The sequence below is a fragment of the Nerophis ophidion genome, linkage group LG24 (assembly GCF_033978795.1).
Source record: "Nerophis ophidion isolate RoL-2023_Sa linkage group LG24, RoL_Noph_v1.0, whole genome shotgun sequence".
Classification (NCBI taxonomy): Eukaryota; Metazoa; Chordata; class Actinopteri; order Syngnathiformes; family Syngnathidae; genus Nerophis; species Nerophis ophidion.
The window spans coordinates 1,482,013-1,506,117 of NC_084634.1; the positions used below are offsets into that span (position 1 = coordinate 1,482,013).

The 24,105-nt window shown below is 34.2% G+C and overlaps 1 protein-coding gene across 1 annotated transcript in view; it reads left to right on the top strand.

The window, feature by feature from the left end:
- Positions 1 to 24,105, top strand: part of arhgap5 (Rho GTPase activating protein 5) — a 64,055-nt gene that overhangs the window by 32,368 nt on the left and 7,582 nt on the right. The window contains 3 exon segments of the mRNA XM_061886299.1: positions 9,596 to 9,673; positions 12,976 to 13,107; positions 21,875 to 21,980. Of these exon segments, the coding sequence (XP_061742283.1) occupies positions 9,596 to 9,673; positions 12,976 to 13,107; positions 21,875 to 21,980 (316 nt within the window).

Here is a 24,105-nt window from a genome sequence, read left to right on the forward strand (position 1 = left end):
GAGGGTTTTTACAAAACTTTTGTTTTGAACGTGGAATTGCAAACTTCCTGTTGATTTTTGTTGAAAGATGTCAGTGTATGAAATCTAGGTCTAAGTGAGACCTACATAGAGGTTTTTGATTCATGTCTCTACGACATTCCCACCGGAAGTTACAAGCAGTTTTGTCTGTGTTTTCTTCCTAGGAGCAGTTTTGTCTGTGTTTTATTCTTAGAGGGCGCTAGAGCGAGATTTTGAGTTTTGGGGTTTGGTTTTTTATTAGATCGCAATTTTCGCCAGTCCTGATGTGTGTATCCAGTTTGGTGAGTTTTGAAGCATTTTTAGGGGGTCAAATTACAGTTCAAAGAGGCAAAAATGACATTTTTTAGGAAACTTTTGTTTTGAAGGGGTTTTTGCCAACTTCCTGTTGATTTTTGCTGAAGGAAGTCAGTGTGTGAAATCTAGGTCTATGTCAGACCTACGTAGAGGTTTTTGTTTCATGTCTCTACAACATTCCTAACGGAAGTTACAAGCAGTTTTGTATGTGTTCTTTCCTAGGGGGCGCTAGAGCGCAATTTTGAGTTTTGGGTTTTGGTTTTTTATTAGATGGCAATTTTCGCCAGTCCTGATGTGTGTGTAAAATTTGGTGGGTTTTGAAGCATGTTAAGGGGGTCAAATTACAGCTCAAAAAGGCGGCGGTATAATAATAATAAAACCTTAGAAATACAATAGGGTCCTCTGTCCTAAAGGGACATTCGGTCCCTAACTATGCAAATATAAAAAAGCTTGTTGTGAAAAAATTGTTGGAATTTCGCAAAAAAAGGTCACAATTTCACTAGAAAAATTTAGAATTTTGGCAGTGTTATAAAAGTTGTCATTTTACTCAACGCAAGACAAACTGAACATTTGTGCAATATTATGATAAAAGTTAGAATTGTACTCAACAACAGTCACAATTTTACAAGAAAAGCTTATCCAATTTGGCAATGTTTTGAAAAGTCGTAATTTTACTCAACAAAAGTCACAATTTTATAAGAAAGCTTTAAGATTTTGGCAATATTATAATAATAATCGGAATTTCACTTGGCGAAATGATTAAAAAAGTCATGATTTCACTACACAAAAATTGGCCATATTGTATTGTATTACAGTATGTGTCTATATACATATTTATTTATTTATTTTAAATACATTTTGGCCAAAGGGGGCGCATTTCAATTTCTTACACACACTTGTTATTTCATATGTTGACCAGGTGGGGAGCACTTCAAATTTGTACACACAAAACTGAACATTTGTGCAGTATTATGATAAAAGTTGGAATTTTACTCAATAACAGTCGCAATTTTACAAGAAAATGAAAAGAATGGTAATTTTACTCCACAAAAGTCACAATTTTTTAAGAAAACTTTTGGCAATCTTATAATAATAATCAGAATTCTTACTCTGCAAAAGTCATAATTTTACTCAAAAAATGTCACTATTTTACAAGAACACGTTTTTTTTTGGGCAATATGGTGATAAAATCTGAATTTTATATGACAAATGTCGCCATTTTGTATTAAAAATTGATAACGTTACATTAAAAAAGTAATAATTTTACGAGAAGATATTGCAATATTGCAGAAACAGAAAGAATATTAGAAATTGTTCTCAATTTTATAAGAAAAAAGTTGACACATTGTGAGAAAAAAGACTGCTTTTAATACATTATTTTGTTTAATACCTCAAGTTATTATGTCTCTATATACATATTTATTTATTTATTTCAAATTAATTTTGGCCAAAGGGGGCGCATTTCAATTTCTTACACACACTTGTTATTTCATATGTTGACCAGGTGGGGAGCACTTCAAATTTGTACACACAAAACTGAACATTTGTGCAATATTATGATAAAAGTTGGAATTTTACTCAATAACAGTCGCAATTTTACAAGAAAATGAAAAGAATGGTAATTTTACTCCAAAAAAGTCACAATTTTTTAAGAAAACTTTTGGCAATCTTACAATCATGATCAGAATTCTTACTCTGCAAAAGTCATAATTTCACTCAAAAAATGTCACTATTTTTCAAGAACATGTTTTTTTTTGGTAATATTGTGATTAAAAATCTGAATTTTATACGACAAATGTCGCCATTTTGTATTAAAAAGTAATAACATTACATTAAAAAAGTAATAATTTTGCGAGAAAACATTGCAATATTACAGAAACAGAAAGAATATGAGAAATTGTGCTCAATTTTATAAGAAAAAAGTTGACACATTGTTAGAAAAAGACTGCTTTTATTTCATTTTTATTTTTTTTCTACCTCAAGTTATTAGAGTATGTCTCTATATACATATTTATTTATTTATTTTAAAATATTTTTGGGCCAAAGGGGGCTAATTTCAATTTCTTACACACACTTGTTATTTCATATGTTGACCAGAGGGGGCGCACTTCAAATTTGTACACACAAAACTGAATATTAGTGCAATATTATGATAAAAGTTGGAATTTTACTCAATAACAGTTGCAATTTTACAAGAAAATGAAAATAATCGTAAGTTTACTCGACAAAAGTCACAATTTTATAAGAAAACTTTTGGCAATCTTATAATAATAATCAGAATTCTTACTTGGCAAAAGTCATAATTTTATTCAAAAAATGTCACTATTTTACAAGAACAGTTTTTTTGGGGGCAATATTGTGATAAAATCTGAATTTATATGACAAATGTTGCCATTTTTTATTAAAAAGTAATAACTTTACATTAAAAAAGTAATAATTTTGCGAGAAGATATTGCAATATTACAGAAACAGAAAGAATATGAGAAATTGTTCTCAATTTTATAAGAAAAAAGTTGACACATTGTGAGAAAAAGACTGCTTTTATTTAATTTTTATTTTTTTTCTACCTGAAGTTATTAGAGTATGTCGCTATATACATATTTATTTATTTATTTTAAAATATTTTTTGGCCAAAGGGGGCTAATTTCAATTTCTTACACACACTTGTTATTTCATATGTTGACCCAAGGGGGAGCACTTCAAATTTGTACACACAAAACTGAACATTTGTGCAATATTATGATAAAAGTTGGAATTTTACTCAATAACAGTTGCAATTTTACAAGAAAATGAAAAAAATCGTAAGTTTACTCGACAAAAGTCACAATTTTATAAGAAAACTTTTGGCAATATTATAATAATAATCAGAATTCTTACTCGGCAAAAGTCATAATTTTACTCAAAAATTGTCACTATTTTACAAGAACACGTTTTTTTTTGGTAATATTGTGATAAAATCTGAATGTATATGACAAATGTCGCCATTTTTTATTAAAAAGTAATAACTTTACATTAAAAAAGTAATAATTTTGCGAGAAGATATTGCAATATTACAGAAACAGAAAGAATATGAGAAATTGTTCCATATTTTATAAGAAAAAAGTCGACACATTGTGAGAAAAAGACTGATTTTAATACATTATTTTGTTTGTAATATTGGTTTTTAATCTTCATTATTTACTTGTAGTTGTTACAGAATGTCTCTATATACATATTTATTTATTGATTTATTTTAATTTAATTTTGGCCAAAGGGGGCGCAATTCACTTTCTTACACACACTTGTTATTTCATATGTTGACCAGAGGGGGAGCACTTTTAAAAGCGACACACAGTCAGTGTGAACAATGTCTCCTTTTTGGGACCAGCCTCATGTTGATTGATGTCACCAGCAGGGGGGCAAATGACACACACACACACACACACACACACACACACACACACACACACACACACGCACACAGTAGGTGTGTGTGCTTTGTGTTGCCGTGGTGACAAAGGCTCATGTGAGTTCTTCGCTGGCCATTGTGTGGCTTCTTGCTGAGTCAGCAGCCTTGACGGGGCCCTCGGTCTGAAGCTGGTGGTTCTGAGGGCTTGGGTAAGAACACTTGTGTGTGTCTTGTGATGGATTAGTGTGTCGCGTAGGGGCTTCTGAAACATGAAGGCTCCTCTAAAACGTGTAGGGGCCACTGAAACATGAAGTCTTCTCTGAAACGTGTAGGGGCCTCTGAACGTGTCGGGGCCACTGAAACGTGTCGGGGCCACTGAAACGTGTAGGGGCCACTGAAACATGGGGTTAACTGAAACATGAAGTCTTCTCTGAAACGTGTAGGAGCCTCTGAACGTGTCGCGGCCACTAAAATTCTTAGGGGCCTCTGAAATGTGTAGGGACCACTGTAACATGTAGGGGCCACTGAAACGTGTAGGGGCCTCTGAAACATGTAAGGGCCACTGAAACATGAAGGCTTCTCTGAGACGTGTAGGGGCTTCTAAACGTGTCGGGGCCATTAAAATGCTTAGGGGCCTCTGAAACATGAAGGCTGCCCTGAAACGTGTAGGGGCCTCTGAACATGTCGGGGCCACTGAAACATGTAGGGGCCTCTGAACATGTCGGGGCCACTGAAACGTGTAGGGGCCTCTGAAAGATGTAGGGGCCACTGAAACACAGGGTTAACTGAAACATGAAGTCTTCTCTGAAACGTGTAGGAGCCTCTGAACGTGTCGCGGCCACTAAAATTCTTAGGGGCCTCTGAAATGTGTAGGGACCACTGTAACATGTAGGGGCCACTGAAACGTGTAGGGGCCTCTGAAACATGTAAGGGCCACTGAAACATGAAGGCTTCTCTGAAACGTGTAGGGGCTTCTAAACGTGTCGGGGCCATTAAAATGCTTAGGGGCCTCTGAAACATGAAGGCTGCCCTGAAACGTGTAGGGGCCTCTGAAACGTGAAGGCTCCTCTAACATGTGTAGGGGCCTCTAAAATGTGTAGGGGCCTCTGAAATGTGTAGGGTCTTCTGAAACGCAGAGGGACCACTGAAACATGTTGGGGCCACTGAAACACGTAGGGGCCTCTGAAACACGAAGGCTCCTCTGAAACGTGTAGGGGCAACTGAAACATGAAGGCTCCTCTGAAACGCGTAGGGGCCTCTGAAACATGAAGGCTCCTGTAAAACATGTAGAGGCCTTGGAAACTTGTAGGGGCCTCTGAAACATGAGGGCTCCTCTAAAATGTGTAGGGGCCTCTGAAATGTGTAGGGACCACTGTAACATGTAGGGGCCTCTGAAACGTGGAGGAACAACTGAAACGTGTAGGGGCCTCTGAAATGTGTTGGGGCCTCTGAAACATGAAGGCTCTTCCGAAATGCGTAGGGGCCTGTGAAACATGAAGGCTCCTGTAAAACGTGTAGAGGCCTTGGAAACTTGTAGGGGCCTCTGAAACATGAGGGCTCCTCTAAAACGTGTAGGGGCCTCTGAAATGTGTAGGGACCACTGAAACGTGTAAGGGCCTCTGAAACACGGAGGAACAACTGAAACGTGTAGGGGCCTCTGAAATATGAAGGCTCCTGTAAAACGTGTAGGGGCCTCTGAAACGTGAAGGCTCCTCTAAAATGTGTAGGGGCCTCTGAAATGTGTAGGGGCCACTGTAACGTGTAGGGGCTTCTGAAACGCAGAGGGACCACTGAAACATGTAGGGACCACTGAAACACGTAGGGGCCTCTGAAACATGAAGGCTCCTCTGAAACGTGTAGGGGCAACTGAAACATGAAGGCTCCTCTGAAACGCGTAGGGGCCTCTGAAACATGAAGGCTCCTGTAAAACATGTAGAGGCCTTGGAAACTTGTAGGGGCCTCTGAAACATGAGGGCTCCTCTAAAACGTGTAGGGGCCTCTGAAATGTGTAGGGACCACTGTAACATGTAGGGGCCTCTGAAACGTGGAGGAACAACTGAAACGTGTAGGGGCCTCTGAAATGTGTTGGGGCCTCTGAAACATGAAGGCTCTTCCGAAACGCGTAGGGGCCTGTGAAACATGAAGGCTCCTGTAAAACGTGTAGAGGCCTTGGAAACTTGTAGGGGCCTCTGAAGCATGAGGGCTCCTCTAAAACGTGTAGGGGCCTCTGAAATGTGTAGGGACCACTGTAACATGTAGGGGCCTCTGAAACGCAGAGGAACAACTGAAACGTGTAGAGGCGTCTAAAATATGAAGGCTCCTGTAAAACGTGTAAGGGCCTCTGAAACGTGAAGGCTCCTCTAAAATGTGTAGGGGCCTCTGAAATGTGTAGGGGCCACTGTAACGTGTAGGGGCTTCTGAAACGCAGAGGGACCACTGAAACATGTAGGGGCCACTGAAACACGTAGGGGCCTCTGAAACACTAAGGCTTCTCTGAAACGTGTAGGGGCAACTGAAACATGAAGGCTCCTCTGAAACGCGTAGGGGCCTCTGAAACATGAAGGCTCCTGTAAAACATGTAGAGGCCTTGGAAACTTGTAGGGGCCTCTGAAACATGAGGGCTCCTCTAAAACGTGTAGGGGCCTCTGAAATGTGTAGGGACCACTGTAATGTGTAAGGGCCTCTGAAACACGGAGGAACCACTGAAACGTGTAGGGGCCTCTGAAATATGAAGGCTCCTGTAAAACGTGTAAGAGCCTCTGAAACGTGAAGGCTCATCTAAAATGTGTAGGGGCCTCTGAAATGTGTAGGGGCCACTGTAACGTGTAGGGGCTTTTGAAACGCAGAGGGACCACTGAAACATGTAGGGACCACTGAAACACGTAGGGGCCTCTGAAACATGAAGGTTCCTCTGAAACGTGTAGGGGCAACTGAAACATGAAGGCTCCTCTGAAACGCGTAGGGGCCTCTGAAACATGAAGGCTCCTGTAAAACATGTAGAGGCCTTGGAAACTTGTAGGGGCCTCTGAAACATGAGGGCTCCTCTAAAACGTGTAGGGGCCTCTGAAATGTGTAGGGACCACCGTAATGTGTAAGGGCCTCTGAAACACGGAGGAACAACTGAAACGTGTAGGGGCCTCTGAAATGTGTTGGGGCCTCTGAAACATGAAGGCTCATCAGAAACGCGTAGGGGCCTGTGAAACATGAAGGCTCCTGTAAAACGTGTAGAGGCCTTGGAAACTTGTAGGGGCCTCTGAAATATGAGGGCTCCTCTAAAACGTGTAGGGGCGCCTGAAATGTGTAGGGACCACTGAAACGTGTAAGGGCCTCTGAAACACGGAGGAACAACTGAAACGTGTAGGGGCCTGTGAAATATGAAGGCTCCTGTAAAACGTGTAGGGGCCTCTGAAACGTGAAGGCTCCTCTAAAATGTGTAGGGGCCTCTGAAATGTGTAGGGGCCACTGTAACGTGTAGGGGCTTCTGAAACGCAGAGGGACCACTGAAACATGTAGGGACCACTGAAACACGTAGGGGCCTCTGAAACATGAAGGCTCCTCTGAAACGTGTAGGGGCAACTGAAACATGAAGGCTCCTCTGAAACGCGTAGGGGCCTCTGAAACATGAAGGCTCCTGTAAAACATGTAGAGGCCTTGGAAACTTGTAGGGGCCTCTGAAACATGAGGGCTCCTCTAAAACGTGTAGGGGCCTCTGAAATGTGTAGGGACCACTGTAACATGTAGGGGCCTCTGAAACATGAGGGCTCCTCTAAAACGTGTAGGGGCCTCTGAAATGTGTAGGGACCACCGTAATGTGTAAGGGCCTCTGAAACACGGAGGAACAACTGAAACGTGTAGGGGCCTCTGAAATGTGTTGGGGCCTCTGAAACATGAAGGCTCATCAGAAACGCGTAGGGGCCTGTGAAACATGAAGGCTCCTGTAAAACGTGTAGAGGCCTTGGAAACTTGTAGGGGCCTCTGAAATATGAGGGCTCCTCTAAAACGTGTAGGGGCGCCTGAAATGTGTAGGGACCACTGAAACGTGTAAGGGCCTCTGAAACACGGAGGAACAACTGAAACGTGTAGGGGCCTGTGAAATATGAAGGCTCCTGTAAAACGTGTAGGGGCCTCTGAAACGTGAAGGCTCCTCTAAAATGTGTAGGGGCCTCTGAAATGTGTAGGGGCCACTGTAACGTGTAGGGGCTTCTGAAACGCAGAGGGACCACTGAAACATGTAGGGACCACTGAAACACGTAGGGGCCTCTGAAACATGAAGGCTCCTCTGAAACGTGTAGGGGCAACTGAAACATGAAGGCTCCTCTGAAACGCGTAGGGGCCTCTGAAACATGAAGGCTCCTGTAAAACATGTAGAGGCCTTGGAAACTTGTAGGGGCCTCTGAAACATGAGGGCTCCTCTAAAACGTGTAGGGGCCTCTGAAATGTGTAGGGACCACTGTAATGTGTAAGGGCCTCTGAAACACGGAGGAACAACTGAAACGTGTAGGGGCCTCTGAAATGTGTTGGGGCCTCTGAAACATGAAGGCTCATCAGAAACGCGTAGGGGCCTGTGAAACATGAAGGCTCCTGTAAAACGTGTAGAGGCCTTGGAAACTTGTAGGGGCCTCTGAAATATGAGGGCTCCTCTAAAACGTGTAGGGGCGCCTGAAATGTGTAGGGACCACTGAAACGTGTAAGGGCCTCTGAAACACGGAGGAACAACTGAAACGTGTAGGGGCCTGTGAAATATGAAGGCTCCTGTAAAACGTGTAGGGTTCTCTGAAACGTGAAGGCTCCTCTAAAATGTGTAGGGGCCTCTGAAATGTGTAGGGGCCACTGTAACGTGTAGGGGCTTCTGAAACGCAGAGGGACCACTGAAACATGTAGGGACCACTGAAACACGTAGGGGCCTCTGAAACATGAAGGCTCCTCTGAAACGTGTAGGGGCAACTGAAACATGAAGGCTCCTCTGAAACGCGTAGGGGCCTCTGAAACATGAAGGCTCCTGTAAAACATGTAGAGGCCTTGGAAACTTGTAGGGGCCTCTAAAACATGAGGGCTCCTCTAAAATGTGTAGGGACCACTGTAATGTGTAAGGGCCTCTGAAACACGGAGGAACAACTGAAACGTGTAGGGGCCTCTGAAATGTGTTGGGGCCTCTGAAACATGAAGGCTCTTCAGAAACACGTAGGGGCCTGTGAAACATGAAGGCTCCTGTAAAACGTGTAGAGGCCTTGGAAACTTGTAGGGGCCTCTGAAACATGAGGGCTCCTCTAAAACGTGTAGGGGCCTCTGAAATGTGTAGGGACAACTGAGACGTGTAAGGGCCTCTGAAACGTGTAGGGGCCTCTGAAATATGAAGGCTCCTGTAAAACGTGTAGAGGCCTTGGAAACTTGTAGGGGCCTCTGAAACATGAGGGCTCCTCTAAAACGTGTAGGGGCCTCTGAAATGTGTAGGGACCACTGAAACGTGTAAGGGCCTCTGAAACACGTAGGAACAACTGAAACGTGTAGGGGCCTCTGAAATATGAAGGCTCCTGTAAAACGTGTAGGGGCCTCTGAAACGTGAAGGCTCCTCTAAAATGTGTAGGGGCCTCTGAAATGTGTAGGGGCCACTGTAACGTGTAGGGGCTTCTGAAACGCAGAGGGACCACTGAAACATGTAGGGACCACTGAAACACGTAGGGGCCTCTGAAACATGAAGGTTCCTCTGAAACGTGTAGGGGCAACTGAAACATGAAGGCTTCTCTGAAACGTGTAGGGACCACTGAATCATGTAGGGGCCACTAAAATGCCTAGGGGTTTCTGAAACATGTAGGGACCACTGAAACGTATAGGAGCCACTGAAACATGAAGGCTCCTCTGAAGCATGTAGCACTAACTGAGTGTGGCATGTTGCAGGTCTGACCACAGAAGGATTGTACCGGGTCAGTGGCAACAAGACTGACCAGGACAACATCCAGAAGCACTTTGACCAAGGTAACTCTCCTCACACACACACTACCATTACCATGACATACCACTTTGACCAAGGTAACTCTCCTCACACACACACTACCATTACCATGACATACCACTTTGACCAAGGTAACTCTCCTCACACACACACTACCATTACCATGACATACCACTTTGACCAAGGTAACTCTCCTCACACACACTACCATTACCATGACATACCACTTTGACCAAGGTAACTCTCCTCACACACACACTACCATTACCATGACATACCACTTTGACCAAGGTAACTCTCCTCACACACACACTACCATTACCATGACATACCACTTTGACCAAGGTAACTCTCCTCACACACACACTACCATTACCATGACATACCACTTTGAACAAGGTAACTCTCCTCACACACACACTACCATTACCATGACATACCACTTTGAACAAGGTAACTCTCCTCACACACACACTACCATTACCATGACATACCACTTTGAACAAGGTAACTCTCCTCACACACACACTACCATTACCATGACATACCACTTTGACCAAGGTAACTCTCCTCACACACACACTACCATTACCATGACATACCACTTTGACCAAGGTAACTCTCCTCACACACACACTACCATTACCATGACATACCACTTTGACCAAGGTAACTCTCCTCACACACACACTACCATTACCATGACATACCACTCTGACCAAGGTAACTCTCCTCACACACACTACCATTACCATGACATACCACTTTGACCAAGGTAACTCTCCTCACACACACACTACCATTACCATGACATACCACTTTGACCAAGGTAACTCTCCTCACACACACACTACCATTACCATGACATACCACTTTGACCAAGGTAACTCTCCTCACACACACACTACCATTACCATGACATACCACTTTGACCAAGGTAACTCTCCTCACACACACACTACCATTACCATGACATACCACTTTGACCAAGGTAACTCTCCTCACACACACACTACCATTACCATGACATACCACTTTGACCAAGGTAACTCTCCTCACACACACTACCATTACCATGACATACCACTTTGACCAAGGTAACTCTCCTCACACACACACTACCATTACCATGACATACCACTTTGACCAAGGTAACTTTCCTCACACACACACTACCATTACCATGACATACCACTTTGACCAAGGTAACTCTCCTCACACACACACTACCATTACCATGACATACCACTTTGACCAAGGTAACTCTCCTCACACACACACTACCATTACCAGGACATACCACTTTGACCATGGTAACTCTCCTCACACACACTACCATTACCATGACATACCACTTTGACCAAGGTAACTCTCCTCACACACACACTACCATTACCATGACATACCACTTTGACCAAGGTAACTCTCCTCACACACACACTACCATTACCATGACATACCACTTTGACCAAGGTAACTCTCCTCACACACACACTACCATTACCAGGACATACCACTTTGACCATGGTAACTCTCCTCACACACACTACCATTACCATGACATACCACTTTGACCAAGGTAACTCTCCTCACACACACACTACCATTATCATGACATACCACTTTGACCAAGGTAACTCTCCTCACACACACACACTACCATTACCATGACATACCACTTTGACCAAGGTAACTCTCCTCACACACACTACCATTACCAGGACATACCACTTTGACCAAGGTAACTCTCCTCACACACACACTACCATTACCATGACATACCACTCTGACCAAGGCAACTCTCCTCACACACACTACCATTACCATGACATACCACTTTGACCAAGGTAACTCTCCTCACACACACTACCATTACCAGGACATACCACTTTGACCAAGGTAACTCTCCTCACACACACTACCATTACCAGGACATACCACTTTGACCAAGGTAACTCTCCTCACACACACACTACCATTACCATGACATACCACTTTGACCAAGGTAACTCTCCTCACACACACACTACCATTACCATGACATACCACTTTGACCAAGGTAACTCTCCTCACACACACACACTACCATTACCATGACATACCACTTTGACCAAGGTAACTCTCCTCACACACACTACCATTACCAGGACATACCACTTTGACCAAGGTAACTCTCCTCACACACACACTACCATTACCATGACATACCACTCTGACCAAGGCAACTCTCCTCACACACACTACCATTACCATGACATACCACTTTGACCAAGGTAACTCTCCTCACACACACTACCATTACCAGGACATACCACTTTGACCAAGGTAACTCTCCTCACACACACTACCATTACCAGGACATACCACTTTGACCAAGGTAACTCTCCTCACACACACACTACCATTACCATGACATACCACTTTGACCAAGGCAACTCTCCTCACACACACTACCATTACCATGACATACCACTTTGACCAAGGTAACTCTCCTCACACACACTACCATTATCATGACATACCACTTTGACCAAGGTAACTCTCCTCACACACACTACCATTACCATGACATACCACTTTGACCAAGGTAACTCTCCTCACACACACTACCATTACCAGGACATACCACTTTGACCAAGGTAACTCTCCTCACACACACTACCATTACCAGGACATACCACTTTGACCAAGGTAACTCTCCTCACACACACACTACCATTACCATGACATACCACTTTGACCAAGGTAACTCTCCTCACACACACTACCATTACCAGGACATACCACTTTGACCAAGGTAACTCTCCTCACACACACACTACCATTACCATGACATACCACTCTGACCAAGGCAACTCTCCTCACACACACTACCATTACCATGACATACCACTTTGACCAAGGTAACTCTCCTCACACACACTACCATTACCAGGACATACCACTTTGACCAAGGTAACTCTCCTCACACACACTACCATTACCAGGACATACCACTTTGACCAAGGTAACTCTCCTCACACACACACTACCATTACCATGACATACCACTTTGACCAAGGCAACTCTCCTCACACACACTACCATTACCATGACATACCACTTTGACCAAGGTAACTCTCCTCACACACACTACCATTATCATGACATACCACTTTGACCAAGGTAACTCTCCTCACACACACACTACCATTATCAATCTTACATCTTACATGTCTTGATGTAAAACTACAAGTAAGAAGTGGGTTGCAGTCTAAGGCAGGGAGCACTTGCAGTGTGAAGACTTTGTAGGGCGCAACACAAAAGTGTGTGTGTGTGTGTGCAGATCACATGATGGACCTGGAGGCCATGGACGTCGCCATCAACGCAGCCGCCGGAGCGCTGAAAGCCTTCTTCGCCGACCTGCCAGACCCTCTGATCCCCTACTCTCTGCACCCGGAGCTGGTGGAGGCCGCAAGTAAGTACTTCCTGCTTACTTCCTGCTTACTTCCTCCTGACTTCCTGTCCAAGCCCCGCCTCACTTTCTTGTCTATTAAAAGCCTCCTTTGGGGAGGATTGAAGCTGTTGCATTGTGGGTAGTAGACTTCTGGGTGAGGCTGAGTGTTTTTGTTTTTTTACTCAAAAATAATTTTCGTATTGAAGATTATTTTATTTTGTTTATAAAATCTTTTTTGTGCTTGTAATTTTTTGTTTTGTTCATATAATTGTTATTTTTGGCTAAAATTGTTTTTTTACTCAAAAATACCTTTTTTATTGCTATTTCTTGTTTTGGGGGTTCATAAAATCGTCTTTTTGGTTGCAAATGTTTTGGGTTTTTTTTACTTAAAAAAAAATGTTTATATGGCAGATTGTTTTATTTTGTTTCTAATATCCTTTTTGTGGTTTGGGTTATAAAATAGTTTTTTTTGCTGCAAATGTGTTTCCGCTCAAAAATCACTTTGATTGCAAATCTTTTTTTTTGTTTATAAAATCTTTTTTCTGGTTGTAATTTTTTGTTTTGTTTTGTTCATATAATCGTTTTATTTTGGTTTCAAATATTTTTTTTTACTCAAATTATTTTTTTTATTGCAAATTATTGTATTTTGTTTAAAAAAATGTTTTTGTGGTTTGGATTATTAATTTGTTTTTTTTCTGTTGCAGATCTTTTTTTGCTCAAAAATCTGTTATTTATTGCAAGTCTTTTTTTTGTTTATAAAAATCGTTTTTGTAATTATAATTTTTTGTTTTGTTCTTTTCATGGTTTTTTGGTAGCAATTTTTTTTTTTTACTCAAATTCTTTTTTGTACTGCATATTTTTTATTTTGTTTATAAAATCCTTTTTGTGGTTGTAATTTTTTGTTTTGTTCATATAATCATTATTTTTGCTTTTGGTTTTACTCAAAAATATTTTTTTTATTGGTATTTCTTGTTTTGGGGGTTCATAAAATTGTCTTTTTGGTTGCAAATGTTTTGTTTTTTTTTACTTTAAAAACTTTTTTTTTTATATTGCAGATTCTTTTATTTTGTGGTTTGGGTTATAAAATAGTTTTTTTTGGCTGCAAATGTGTTTCTACTCAAAAATCACTTTTATTGCAAATCTTTTTTTTGTTTATAAAATCGTTTTTCTGGTTGTAATTTTTTGTTTTGTTTTGTTCATATAATAGTTTTATTTTGGTTGCAAATATTATTTTTTTACTCAAATTATTTTTTTTTATTGCAAATTATTGCATTTTGTTTAAAAAATAGTTTTTGTGGTTTGGATTATTAATCTGTTTTTTTTTCTGTTGCAGATCTTTTTTTGCTCAAAAATCTGTTATTTATTGCAAATCTTTTTTTTGTTTATAAAAATGGTTTTTGTAATTATAATTTTTTGTTTTGTTCTTTTCATGGTTTTCTGGTAACAAATGTTTTTTTTTACTCAAAAATACTTTTTTGTAATGTAGATTTTTTATTTTGTTCATAAAATCCTTTTTGTGGTTGTCATTTTTTGTTTTGTTCATATAATCAATATTTTTGGCTGCAAATATTTTTAATTTTTTTTTTTACTCAAAAATACTTTCTTATTGCTATTTCTTGTTTTGGGGGTTCATAAAATCGTCTTTTTGGTTGCAAATTTTTTGTTTTTTTTACTTTAAATTTTTTTTTTATATGGCAGATTGTTTTATTTTGTTTCTAATATCCTTTTTGTGGTTTGGGTTATAAAATAGTTTTTTTTGCTGCAAATGTGTTTCCGCTCAAAAATCACTTTTATTGCAAATCTTTTTTTTTGTTTATAAAAGCGTTTTTCTGGTTGTAATTTTTTGTTTTGTTTTGTTCATATAATCGTTTTATTTTGGTTGCAAATATTTTTTTTTACTCAAATTATTTTTTTATTGCAAATTATTGTATTTTGTTTGAAAAAATGTTTTAGTGGTTTGGATTATTAATTAGTTTTTTTTCTGTTGCAGATCTTTTTTTGCTCAAAAATCTGTTATTTATTGCAAGTCTTTTTTTTGTTTATAAAAATCGTTTTTGTAATTATAATTTTTTGTTTTGTTCTTTTCATGGTTTTTTGGTAGCAAATGTTTTTTTTTTTACTCAAAAATACTTTTTTGTAATGTAGATTTTTTATTTTGTTCATAAAATCCTTTTTGTGGTTGTCATTTTTTGTTTTGTTCATATAATCAATATTTTTGGCTGCAAATATTTTTAATTTTTTTTTTTACTCAAAAATACTTTCTTATTGCTATTTCTTGTTTTGGGGGTTCATAAAATCGTCTTTTTGGTTGCAAATTTTTTGTTTTTTTTACTTTAAATTTTTTTTTTATATGGCAGATTGTTTTATTTTGTTTCTAATATCCTTTTTGTGGTTTGGGTTATAAAATAGTTTTTTTTGCTGCAAATGTGTTTCCGCTCAAAAATCACTTTTATTGCAAATCTTTTTTTTTGTTTATAAAAGCGTTTTTCTGGTTGTAATTTTTTGTTTTGTTTTGTTCATATAATCGTTTTATTTTGGTTGCAAATATTTTTTTTTACTCAAATTATTTTTTTATTGCAAATTATTGTATTTTGTTTGAAAAAATGTTTTAGTGGTTTGGATTATTAATTAGTTTTTTTTCTGTTGCAGATCTTTTTTTGCTCAAAAATCTGTTATTTATTGCAAGTCTTTTTTTTGTTTATAAAAATCGTTTTTGTAATTATAATTTTTTGTTTTGTTCTTTTCATGGTTTTTTGGTAGCAAATGTTTTTTTTTTTACTCAAAAATACTTTTTTGTACTGCAGATTTTTTATTTTGTTTATAAAATCCTTTTTGTTGTTGTAATTTTTTGTTCTGTTCATATAATCAATATTTTTGCTTTTGGTTTTACTCCCAAATAATTTTTGGGGGGTTCATAAAATCGTCTTTTTGGTTGCAAATGTTTTGTTTTTTTTAACTTTAATTTTTTTTTTTTATATGGCAGATTCTTTTATTTTGTTTCTAATATCCTTTTTGTGGTTTGGGTTATAAAATAGTTTTTTTTGGGCTGCAAATGTGTTTCTGCTCAAAAATCACTTTGATTGCAAATCTTTTTTTTTGTTTATAAAATCTTTTTTCTGGTTGTAATTTTTTGTTTTGTTTTGTTCATATAATCGTTTTATTTTGGTTTCAAATATTTTTTTTTACTCAAATTATTTTTTTTATTGCAAATTATTGTATTTTGTTTAAAAAAATGTTTTAGTGGTTTGGATTATTAATTTGTTTTTTTTCTGTTGCAGATCTTTTTTTGCTCAAAAATCGTTGTTTTATTGCAAGTCTTTTTTTTGTTTATAAAAATTGTTTTTGTAATTATAATTTTTTGTTTTGTTCTTTTCATGGTTTTTTGGTAGCAAATGTTTTTTTTTTACTCAAAAATACTTTTTTGTACTGCAGATTTTTCATTTTGTTTATAAAATCCTTTTTGTGGTTGTAATTTTTTGTTTTGTTCATATAATCATTATTTTTGCTTTTGGTTTTACTCAAAAATAATTTTTTTATTGGTATTTCTTGTTTTGGGGGTTCATAAAATTGTCTTTTTGGTTGCAAATGCTTTGTTTTTTTTTTACTTTAAAAACTTTTTTTTTTTATATTGCAGATTCTTTTATTTTGGGTTATAAAATAGTTTTTTTGGGCTGCAAATGTGTTTCTGCTCAAAAATCACTTTGATTGCAAATCTTTTTTTTGTTTATAAAATCGTTTTTCTGGTTGTAATTTTTAGTTTTGTTTTGTTTTGTTTTGTTCATATAATCGTTTTATTTTGGTTGCAAATATTTTTTTTTACTCATATTTTTTATTGCGAATTATTGTATTTTGTTTAAAAAATAGTTTTTGTGGTTTAGATTATTAAATTGTTTTGTTTTTTTCTTTTGCTGATCTTTTTTTGCTCAAAAATCTGTTTTTTATTGCAAGTCTTTTTTTTGTTTATAAAAATCTTTTTTGTAATTATAATTTTTTGTTTTGTTCTTTTCATGGTTTTTTGGTAGCAAATGTTTTTTTTTTACTCAAAAATACTTTTTTGTACTGCAGATTTTTCATTTTGTTTATAAAATCCTTTTTTTGGTTGTAATTTTTTGTTTTGTTCATATAATCATTATTTTTGCTTTTAGTTTTACTCAAAAATATTTTTTTTATTAGTATTTCTTGTTTTGGTGGTTCAAAAAATTTTGGTTGCAAATGTTTTGTTTTTTTAACTCAAAAATATATTTTTTTATATTGCAGATCCTTTAATTTTGTTTATAATATTCTTTTTATGGTTTGGGTTATAAAATAATATTTTTTGGCTGCAAATGTGTTTCTGCTCGAAAATCACTTTGATTGCAAATCTTTTTTTTTGTTTATAAAATCGTTTTTCTGGTTGTAATTTTTTGTTTTGTTTTGTTCATATAATCGTTTTATTTTGGTTTCAAATATTTTTTTTTACTCAAATTATTTTTTTTATTGCAAATTATTGTATTTTGTTTAAAAAAATGTTTTAGTGGTTTGGATTATTAATTTGTTTTTTTTCTGTTGCAGATCTTTTTTTGCTCAAAAATCGTTGTTTTATTGCAAGTCTTTTTTTTGTTTATAAAAATTGTTTTTGTAATTATAATTTTTTGTTTTGTTCTTTTCATGGTTTTTTGGTAGCAAATGTTTTTTTTTTACTCAAAAATACTTTTTTGTACTGCAGATTTTTCATTTTGTTTATAAAATCCTTTTTGTGGTTGTAATTTTTTGTTTTGTTCATATAATCATTATTTTTGCTTTTGGTTTTACTCAAAAATAATTTTTTTATTGGTATTTCTTGTTTTGGGGGTTCATAAAATTGTCTTTTTGGTTGCAAATGCTTTGTTTTTTTTTTACTTTAAAAACTTTTTTTTTTTATATTGCAGATTCTTTTATTTTGGGTTATAAAATAGTTTTTTTGGGCTGCAAATGTGTTTCTGCTCAAAAATCACTTTGATTGCAAATCTTTTTTTTGTTTATAAAATCGTTTTTCTGGTTGTAATTTTTAGTTTTGTTTTGTTTTGTTTTGTTCATATAATCGTTTTATTTTGGTTGCAAATATTTTTTTTTACTCATATTTTTTATTGCGAATTATTGTATTTTGTTTAAAAAATAGTTTTTGTGGTTTAGATTATTAAATTGTTTTGTTTTTTTCTTTTGCTGATCTTTTTTTGCTCAAAAATCTGTTTTTTATTGCAAGTCTTTTTTTTGTTTATAAAAATCTTTTTTGTAATTATAATTTTTTGTTTTGTTCTTTTCATGGTTTTTTGGTAGCAAATGTTTTTTTTTTACTCAAAAATACTTTTTTGTACTGCAGATTTTTCATTTTGTTTATAAAATCCTTTTTTTGGTTGTAATTTTTTGTTTTGTTCATATAATCATTATTTTTGCTTTTAGTTTTACTCAAAAATATTTTTTTTATTAGTATTTCTTGTTTTGGTGGTTCAAAAAATTTTGGTTGCAAATGTTTTGTTTTTTTAACTCAAAAATATATTTTTTTATATTGCAGATCCTTTAATTTTGTTTATAATATTCTTTTTGTGGTTTGGGTTATAAAATAATATTTTTTGGCTGCAAATGTGTTTCTGCTCGAAAATCACTTTGATTGCAAATCTTTTTTTTTGTTTATAAAATCGTTTTTCTGGTTGTAATTTTTTGTTTTGTTTTGTTCATATAATCGTTTTATTTTGGTTTCAAATATTTTTTTTTTTTTTTTTTAATTGTTTTTGTGGTTTGGATTATTAATTTGTTTTGTTTTTTCTGTTGCAGATCTTTTTTTGCTCAAAAATCTGTTATTTATTGCAAGTCTTTTTTTGTTTATAAAAATCGTTTTTGTAATTATAATTTTTTGTTTTGTTCTTTTCATGTTTTTTTGGTAGCAAATGTTTTTTTTTTACTCAAAAATACTTTTTTGTACTGCAGATTTTATTTTGTTTATAAAATCCTTTTTGTGGTTGTAATTTTTTGTTTTGTTCATATAATCATTATTTTTGCTTTTAGTTTTACTCAAAAATTATTTTTTTATTAGTATTTCTTGTTTTGGTGGTTCAAAAAATTTTGGTTGCAAATGTTTTTTTTTTTAACTCAAAAATATATTTTTTTATATTGCCGATCCTTTAATTTTGTTTATAATATTCTTTTTGTGGTTGTGGGTTATAAAATAATATTTTTGGGCTGCAAATGTGTTTCTGCTCGAAAATCACTTTTTTATTGCAAATCTTTTTTTTTTGTTCATAAAATTGTTTTTCTGGTCGAAATTTTTCCCTGCGATGAGGTGGTGACTTGTCCAGGGTGAACACCGCATTCTACCCGATTATAGCTGAGATAGGCACCAGCGCCCCCCGCCATCCCAAACGGGAATAAACGGTAGAAAATGGATGGATGGATGGTTGTAATTTTTTGTTTTGTTTTGTTCATATAATCGTTTTATTTTGGTTGCAAATATTTTTTTTTTATACTGCAAATTCTTTTTGGTTCATTTAATCGTTTTTTTTTTTTTTGGTCGCAAATTTTTTATTTTGTTTATAAAATTGTTTTTGTGGTTTGGATTATTAAATAGTTGTTTTTTTGCCTGCAAATCTTTTTTGCTCAAAAATCAGTTTTTCATTGAAAATCTTTTTTTGTTTGTTTATAAAAATCGTTTTTTTGGTTGTCATTTTTTGTTTTGTTCATACCATGTTTTTTTTTTGGTTGCAAATGTTTTTTTTACTCAAAAATACTTTTTTTTTTATTGCTAATTGTTTTTGAGGGGTTCATAAAATCATCTTTTTGGTAGCAAATAGTTTTTTTTACTCAAAATTACTTTTTATATTTGAAATTCTAATTTGTTTATAAAATCTTTTTTGTGGTTTGGATAATAAAATAGTTGTTTTGTATGCAAATATGTTTCTGCTCAAAATGCACTTTTTTATTGCAAATCTCTTTTTTTTTTTGTTTGTTTATAAAATCGTTTTTTTGGTTGTAATTTTTAGTTTTGTGTGTTTTGGTTCATACCAGGGTTTTATTTTTGGTTGCAAATGTTTTTGTATTTTTTTAACTCAGAAATCATTTTTTATTGCCAACTCTTTTGTGGAGTTCGTGAAATCGTTTTTTTTGTTTGCAAATCTTTTTTTTTTATAAAATCGTTTTTGTGGTTTGTATGATTAAATAGTTATCTTTTGGCTGCAAATTTGTTTCTGCTCAAAAATCTGTTTTTATTGCAAATTCTTGTTTTTTGTTTATTAAATAATTGTTGTAGTTTTGGATTATTAAATAGTTATCTTTTCAGTTGCAAATCTGATTTTTGCTCCGAAATCAGTTTTTATTGCAAATCATTTTTTGGGGGTTTATAAAAATAGCTTTTGTGAATGAAAATAGTTTTTCTAATTGTAGTTTTTTGTTTAGTTTTTTTCATGTAATCCATTTTATATTGCAAATGATTTTATTTTGTTTATAAAATCGTTTTTGTGGTTTGGTTTATAAAAAAAAGCTTTTTGCTTGCTATTTTTTTTTCTGAAAATCCTTTTTTATTGTAAATTATTTTTTTCGGGTTTTTTTTTTTGTTGCAAATGTTTTTTTGCTCATATTACAAATTCTTTTATTTGGTTTATAAAATCGTTTTTGTGGTTTTGGGTTATTAAAACTATTTTTTTTTTGGTTTCAAATCATTTTGCGCAAAAATCTTATTTTTTATTGCAAATCTTTTTTTGGGGGGGTTTATGAAAATAGTTTCTGTGGTTTTGTTTTTATAATTGTTTTTGTGGTTGTAATTTTTTGTTTTGTTTATATTTTCTGTTAACTCAAAAATCATTTTTATATTACAAATGATTTAATTTTGTGCCTCCAAATCTTTTTATTTTGTTTATAAAATAGTTTTTGTTCTTGCAAATCTTTTATTTTGTTTTTAAAATAGTTTTTGTGTTTTTTTTTTCTAAAATAAGCTTTTTTGCTTGCAAATCTTTTTTCTCCAAAATCCTATAATATTTCAAATTCTTTTTTGGGGGTTCATATAATTGTTTTTTTTTTTTGTTTGCCAATCTTTAATTTTGTTTATAAAATCGTTTTTGTGGTTTTGCTTTACAACATTTTTTTGGGCTGCAAATTGGTTTCTGCTTAAAAGGTATTTTATTTTGAAAAAAATTAGGTTTTGCTCAAAAATCTGTTTTAATGCAAATGTTTTTTTTTTTTTTGGTTCATAAAAATAACATATGTGGTTGAAAATCTTTTTTTTGTTCATGAAATCTTTATTTTGGTCATAATTTTTTGTTTGGTTCATAAATCGTTTTTTTGGTTGCACATTCATTTTTTGTTCATGAAAGTTTTTGTGGTTAGAAGATTGTGTTTCTTTGTTTAAATTTAAATTTGTAATTACAAATCTTATTCTTTTGGTTCAAATTAGTATAATTAATTAGTTTTCTTTAATAATTGCTCTTTGGTTGCAATATTTTTTTTTTGCTCAACATCCTTTTTTGGTTCAAATTTGGTGTTTGGTTGTTTTACTTTCAATTTTTTTTTAATCGCTTTTTTTTGGGTTTATAAAAAGGTTTCTTGGTTGTAAATATTCTTTTTGTCTTTAACTAGTATTTTTTTTTTTTTGCAAAAATGTTTGAGGGTTAAAATGCAAAAGCATGGATGGAGAAGAGGAAGTCCAAAAGAAGAAATTGTGTATGAAAGAGGAAGAGTTTTTGGTGAAGGTCGCCAATCGCACGCCATCTTGGCCGCGCTCGCCCTTTAGAGCACAGCTGTCACTTCCTGTGTGATGACTTTGCTGCCTTTGTGTGCCTCACAGAGATTGTGGACTACACGGAGCGGCTGCATTGCCTGAAGGACATCGTGAAGAAGTTCCCCTCGGTCAACTACCAGGTCTTCAAGTACATCATCACGCACCTGAACAGGTAAACGCTGCAGGTGGCCAACGAAGGCAGAGAAGATGTCAAGTGCATCAATTTGCCTGAAAACCCCCCCAAAAGTTTTATATCATATTTGATACTCAACAATAAACAGAGTCAAATATAGAACTAGGATAAAAAAAAACAAAATAATTTGCTATACAAAAGGATTTTTGAGAAAAAAGATTTGCATGCAAAAAAGCTTATTTTGTTTGGAAAACAAACCACAAAAACGATTTAATAAACAAAATAAAATAATTTGCAATATGAAAATTATTTTTTAGTTAAAGCAAAACAAAAAAATGTGCAACCCCCAAAAAACATTATATGAAAAAAAATTTTTTTAATCACAACCACAAAAATGATTTTATAAACAAATAATTTACAACCAAAAGTAGAATTTTTGTGCAAAAAATATTTGTAACCAAAAAGAAAACTATTTTATAATCCAAAACCACAAAAACAATTTCATAAAAAAACATTAAATTATTTGCAGTATAAAAAGGACTTTAGAGTTTTAAAAAAATTACATTTGCAACCAAAAAAATGATTATATAAGCAAAACTAAACAAAAAATCACAACCGCAACAACGATTTTATAAACAAAAAAAGATTTACAACCAAACATAGGATTTTTGTGCAAAAAATATATCTAACCGAAAAAAAAACATATTTTATAGTCAGAAACCACAAAAACAATATTATAAACCAAATAAAGGAATTTGCAAAATAAAATGAATAAAACAGAATAAAAATTTCCGAGTAAAAAAACATTTGCAACCAAAAAAATAATCATATGAAACCCCCCAAAAATAATTTCCAATAAAAAAGGATTTTGGAGAAAAAAGATTTGGAAGCAAAAAAGCTTATTTTCTTTGGAAAACAAACCACAAAAACGATTCAATAAACAAAATGTTCAATATAAAAAGGATTTTGGAGTAAAAAAAAAAAAAACCTTTGCAACCCCCAAAAAAACATTATATGAACAAAACAAAACTAAAAATCACAACCACAAAAATTATTTTATAAACAAAAAAAGGATTTACAACCAGAAATAGGATTTTCGTGCAAACATTATTTGTAGCCAAAAAGAAAAATATTTTATAATCCAAAACCACAAAAACAATTTCATAAAAAACATAACATTATTTGCAATATAAAAAGGATTTTTGAGTTAAAAAAAAAATTACATTTGCAACCAAAAAAAGCGATTATATAAACAGAACCAAACAAAAAACACAACCGCAAAAATGATTTTTATAAACAAATAAAAATATTTACAACCAAAAATAGGATTTTTGTATAAAAAAGATTTGTAACCGAAAAGAAAAATATTTTATAATCCAGAAACCACAAAAATTATTTTATAAACAAAATTAAAATCATTTGCAATATGAAAAAGATTTTTGAGTTAAAAAAACAAAAACATTTGCAACCAAAAAAAACATAATATGAACAAAAAAAAAATCTAAAAAACACAACCACAAAAATGATTTTATAAACAAAAAAATGATTTACAACCAAAAGTAAGATTTTTGTGTATAAAATATTTGCAACCAAAAAGAAAATATTTTATAATCCAAAACCACAAAACAATTATATAAAAAACATAAAATAATTTGCAATATGAAAAGAATTTTTGAGTTTAAAAAAAACAAAAACATTTGCAACCCCCCAAAAAAACATTATATGAACAAAAAATCACAACCACAAAAACGATTTTATAAACAAAAAAAAAAGATTTATAACCCAAAATAGGATTTTTGTGCAAAAAATATTTGTAACCGAAAAAAACTTAAATGTTATAGTCCAAAACCACAAAAACCATTTTATAAACTAAATGAAAGAATTTGCTAAATAAAATTAATAAAACAGAATACAATTTTCTGAGTAAAAAAACATTTGCAACCAAAAAAAACAATTATATGAAACCCCCCAAAAATAATTTACAATAAAAGATTTTTGAGAAAAAAGATTTGCAAGCAAAAAATCTTTTTTTTGGAAAACAAACCACAAAAACGATTTAATAAACAAAATAAAATAATTTGCATTATGAAAAGGATTTTTGAGTTAAAAAAATATATATATATTTGCAACCCCCCAAAAACACTATATGAACAAAACAAAACAA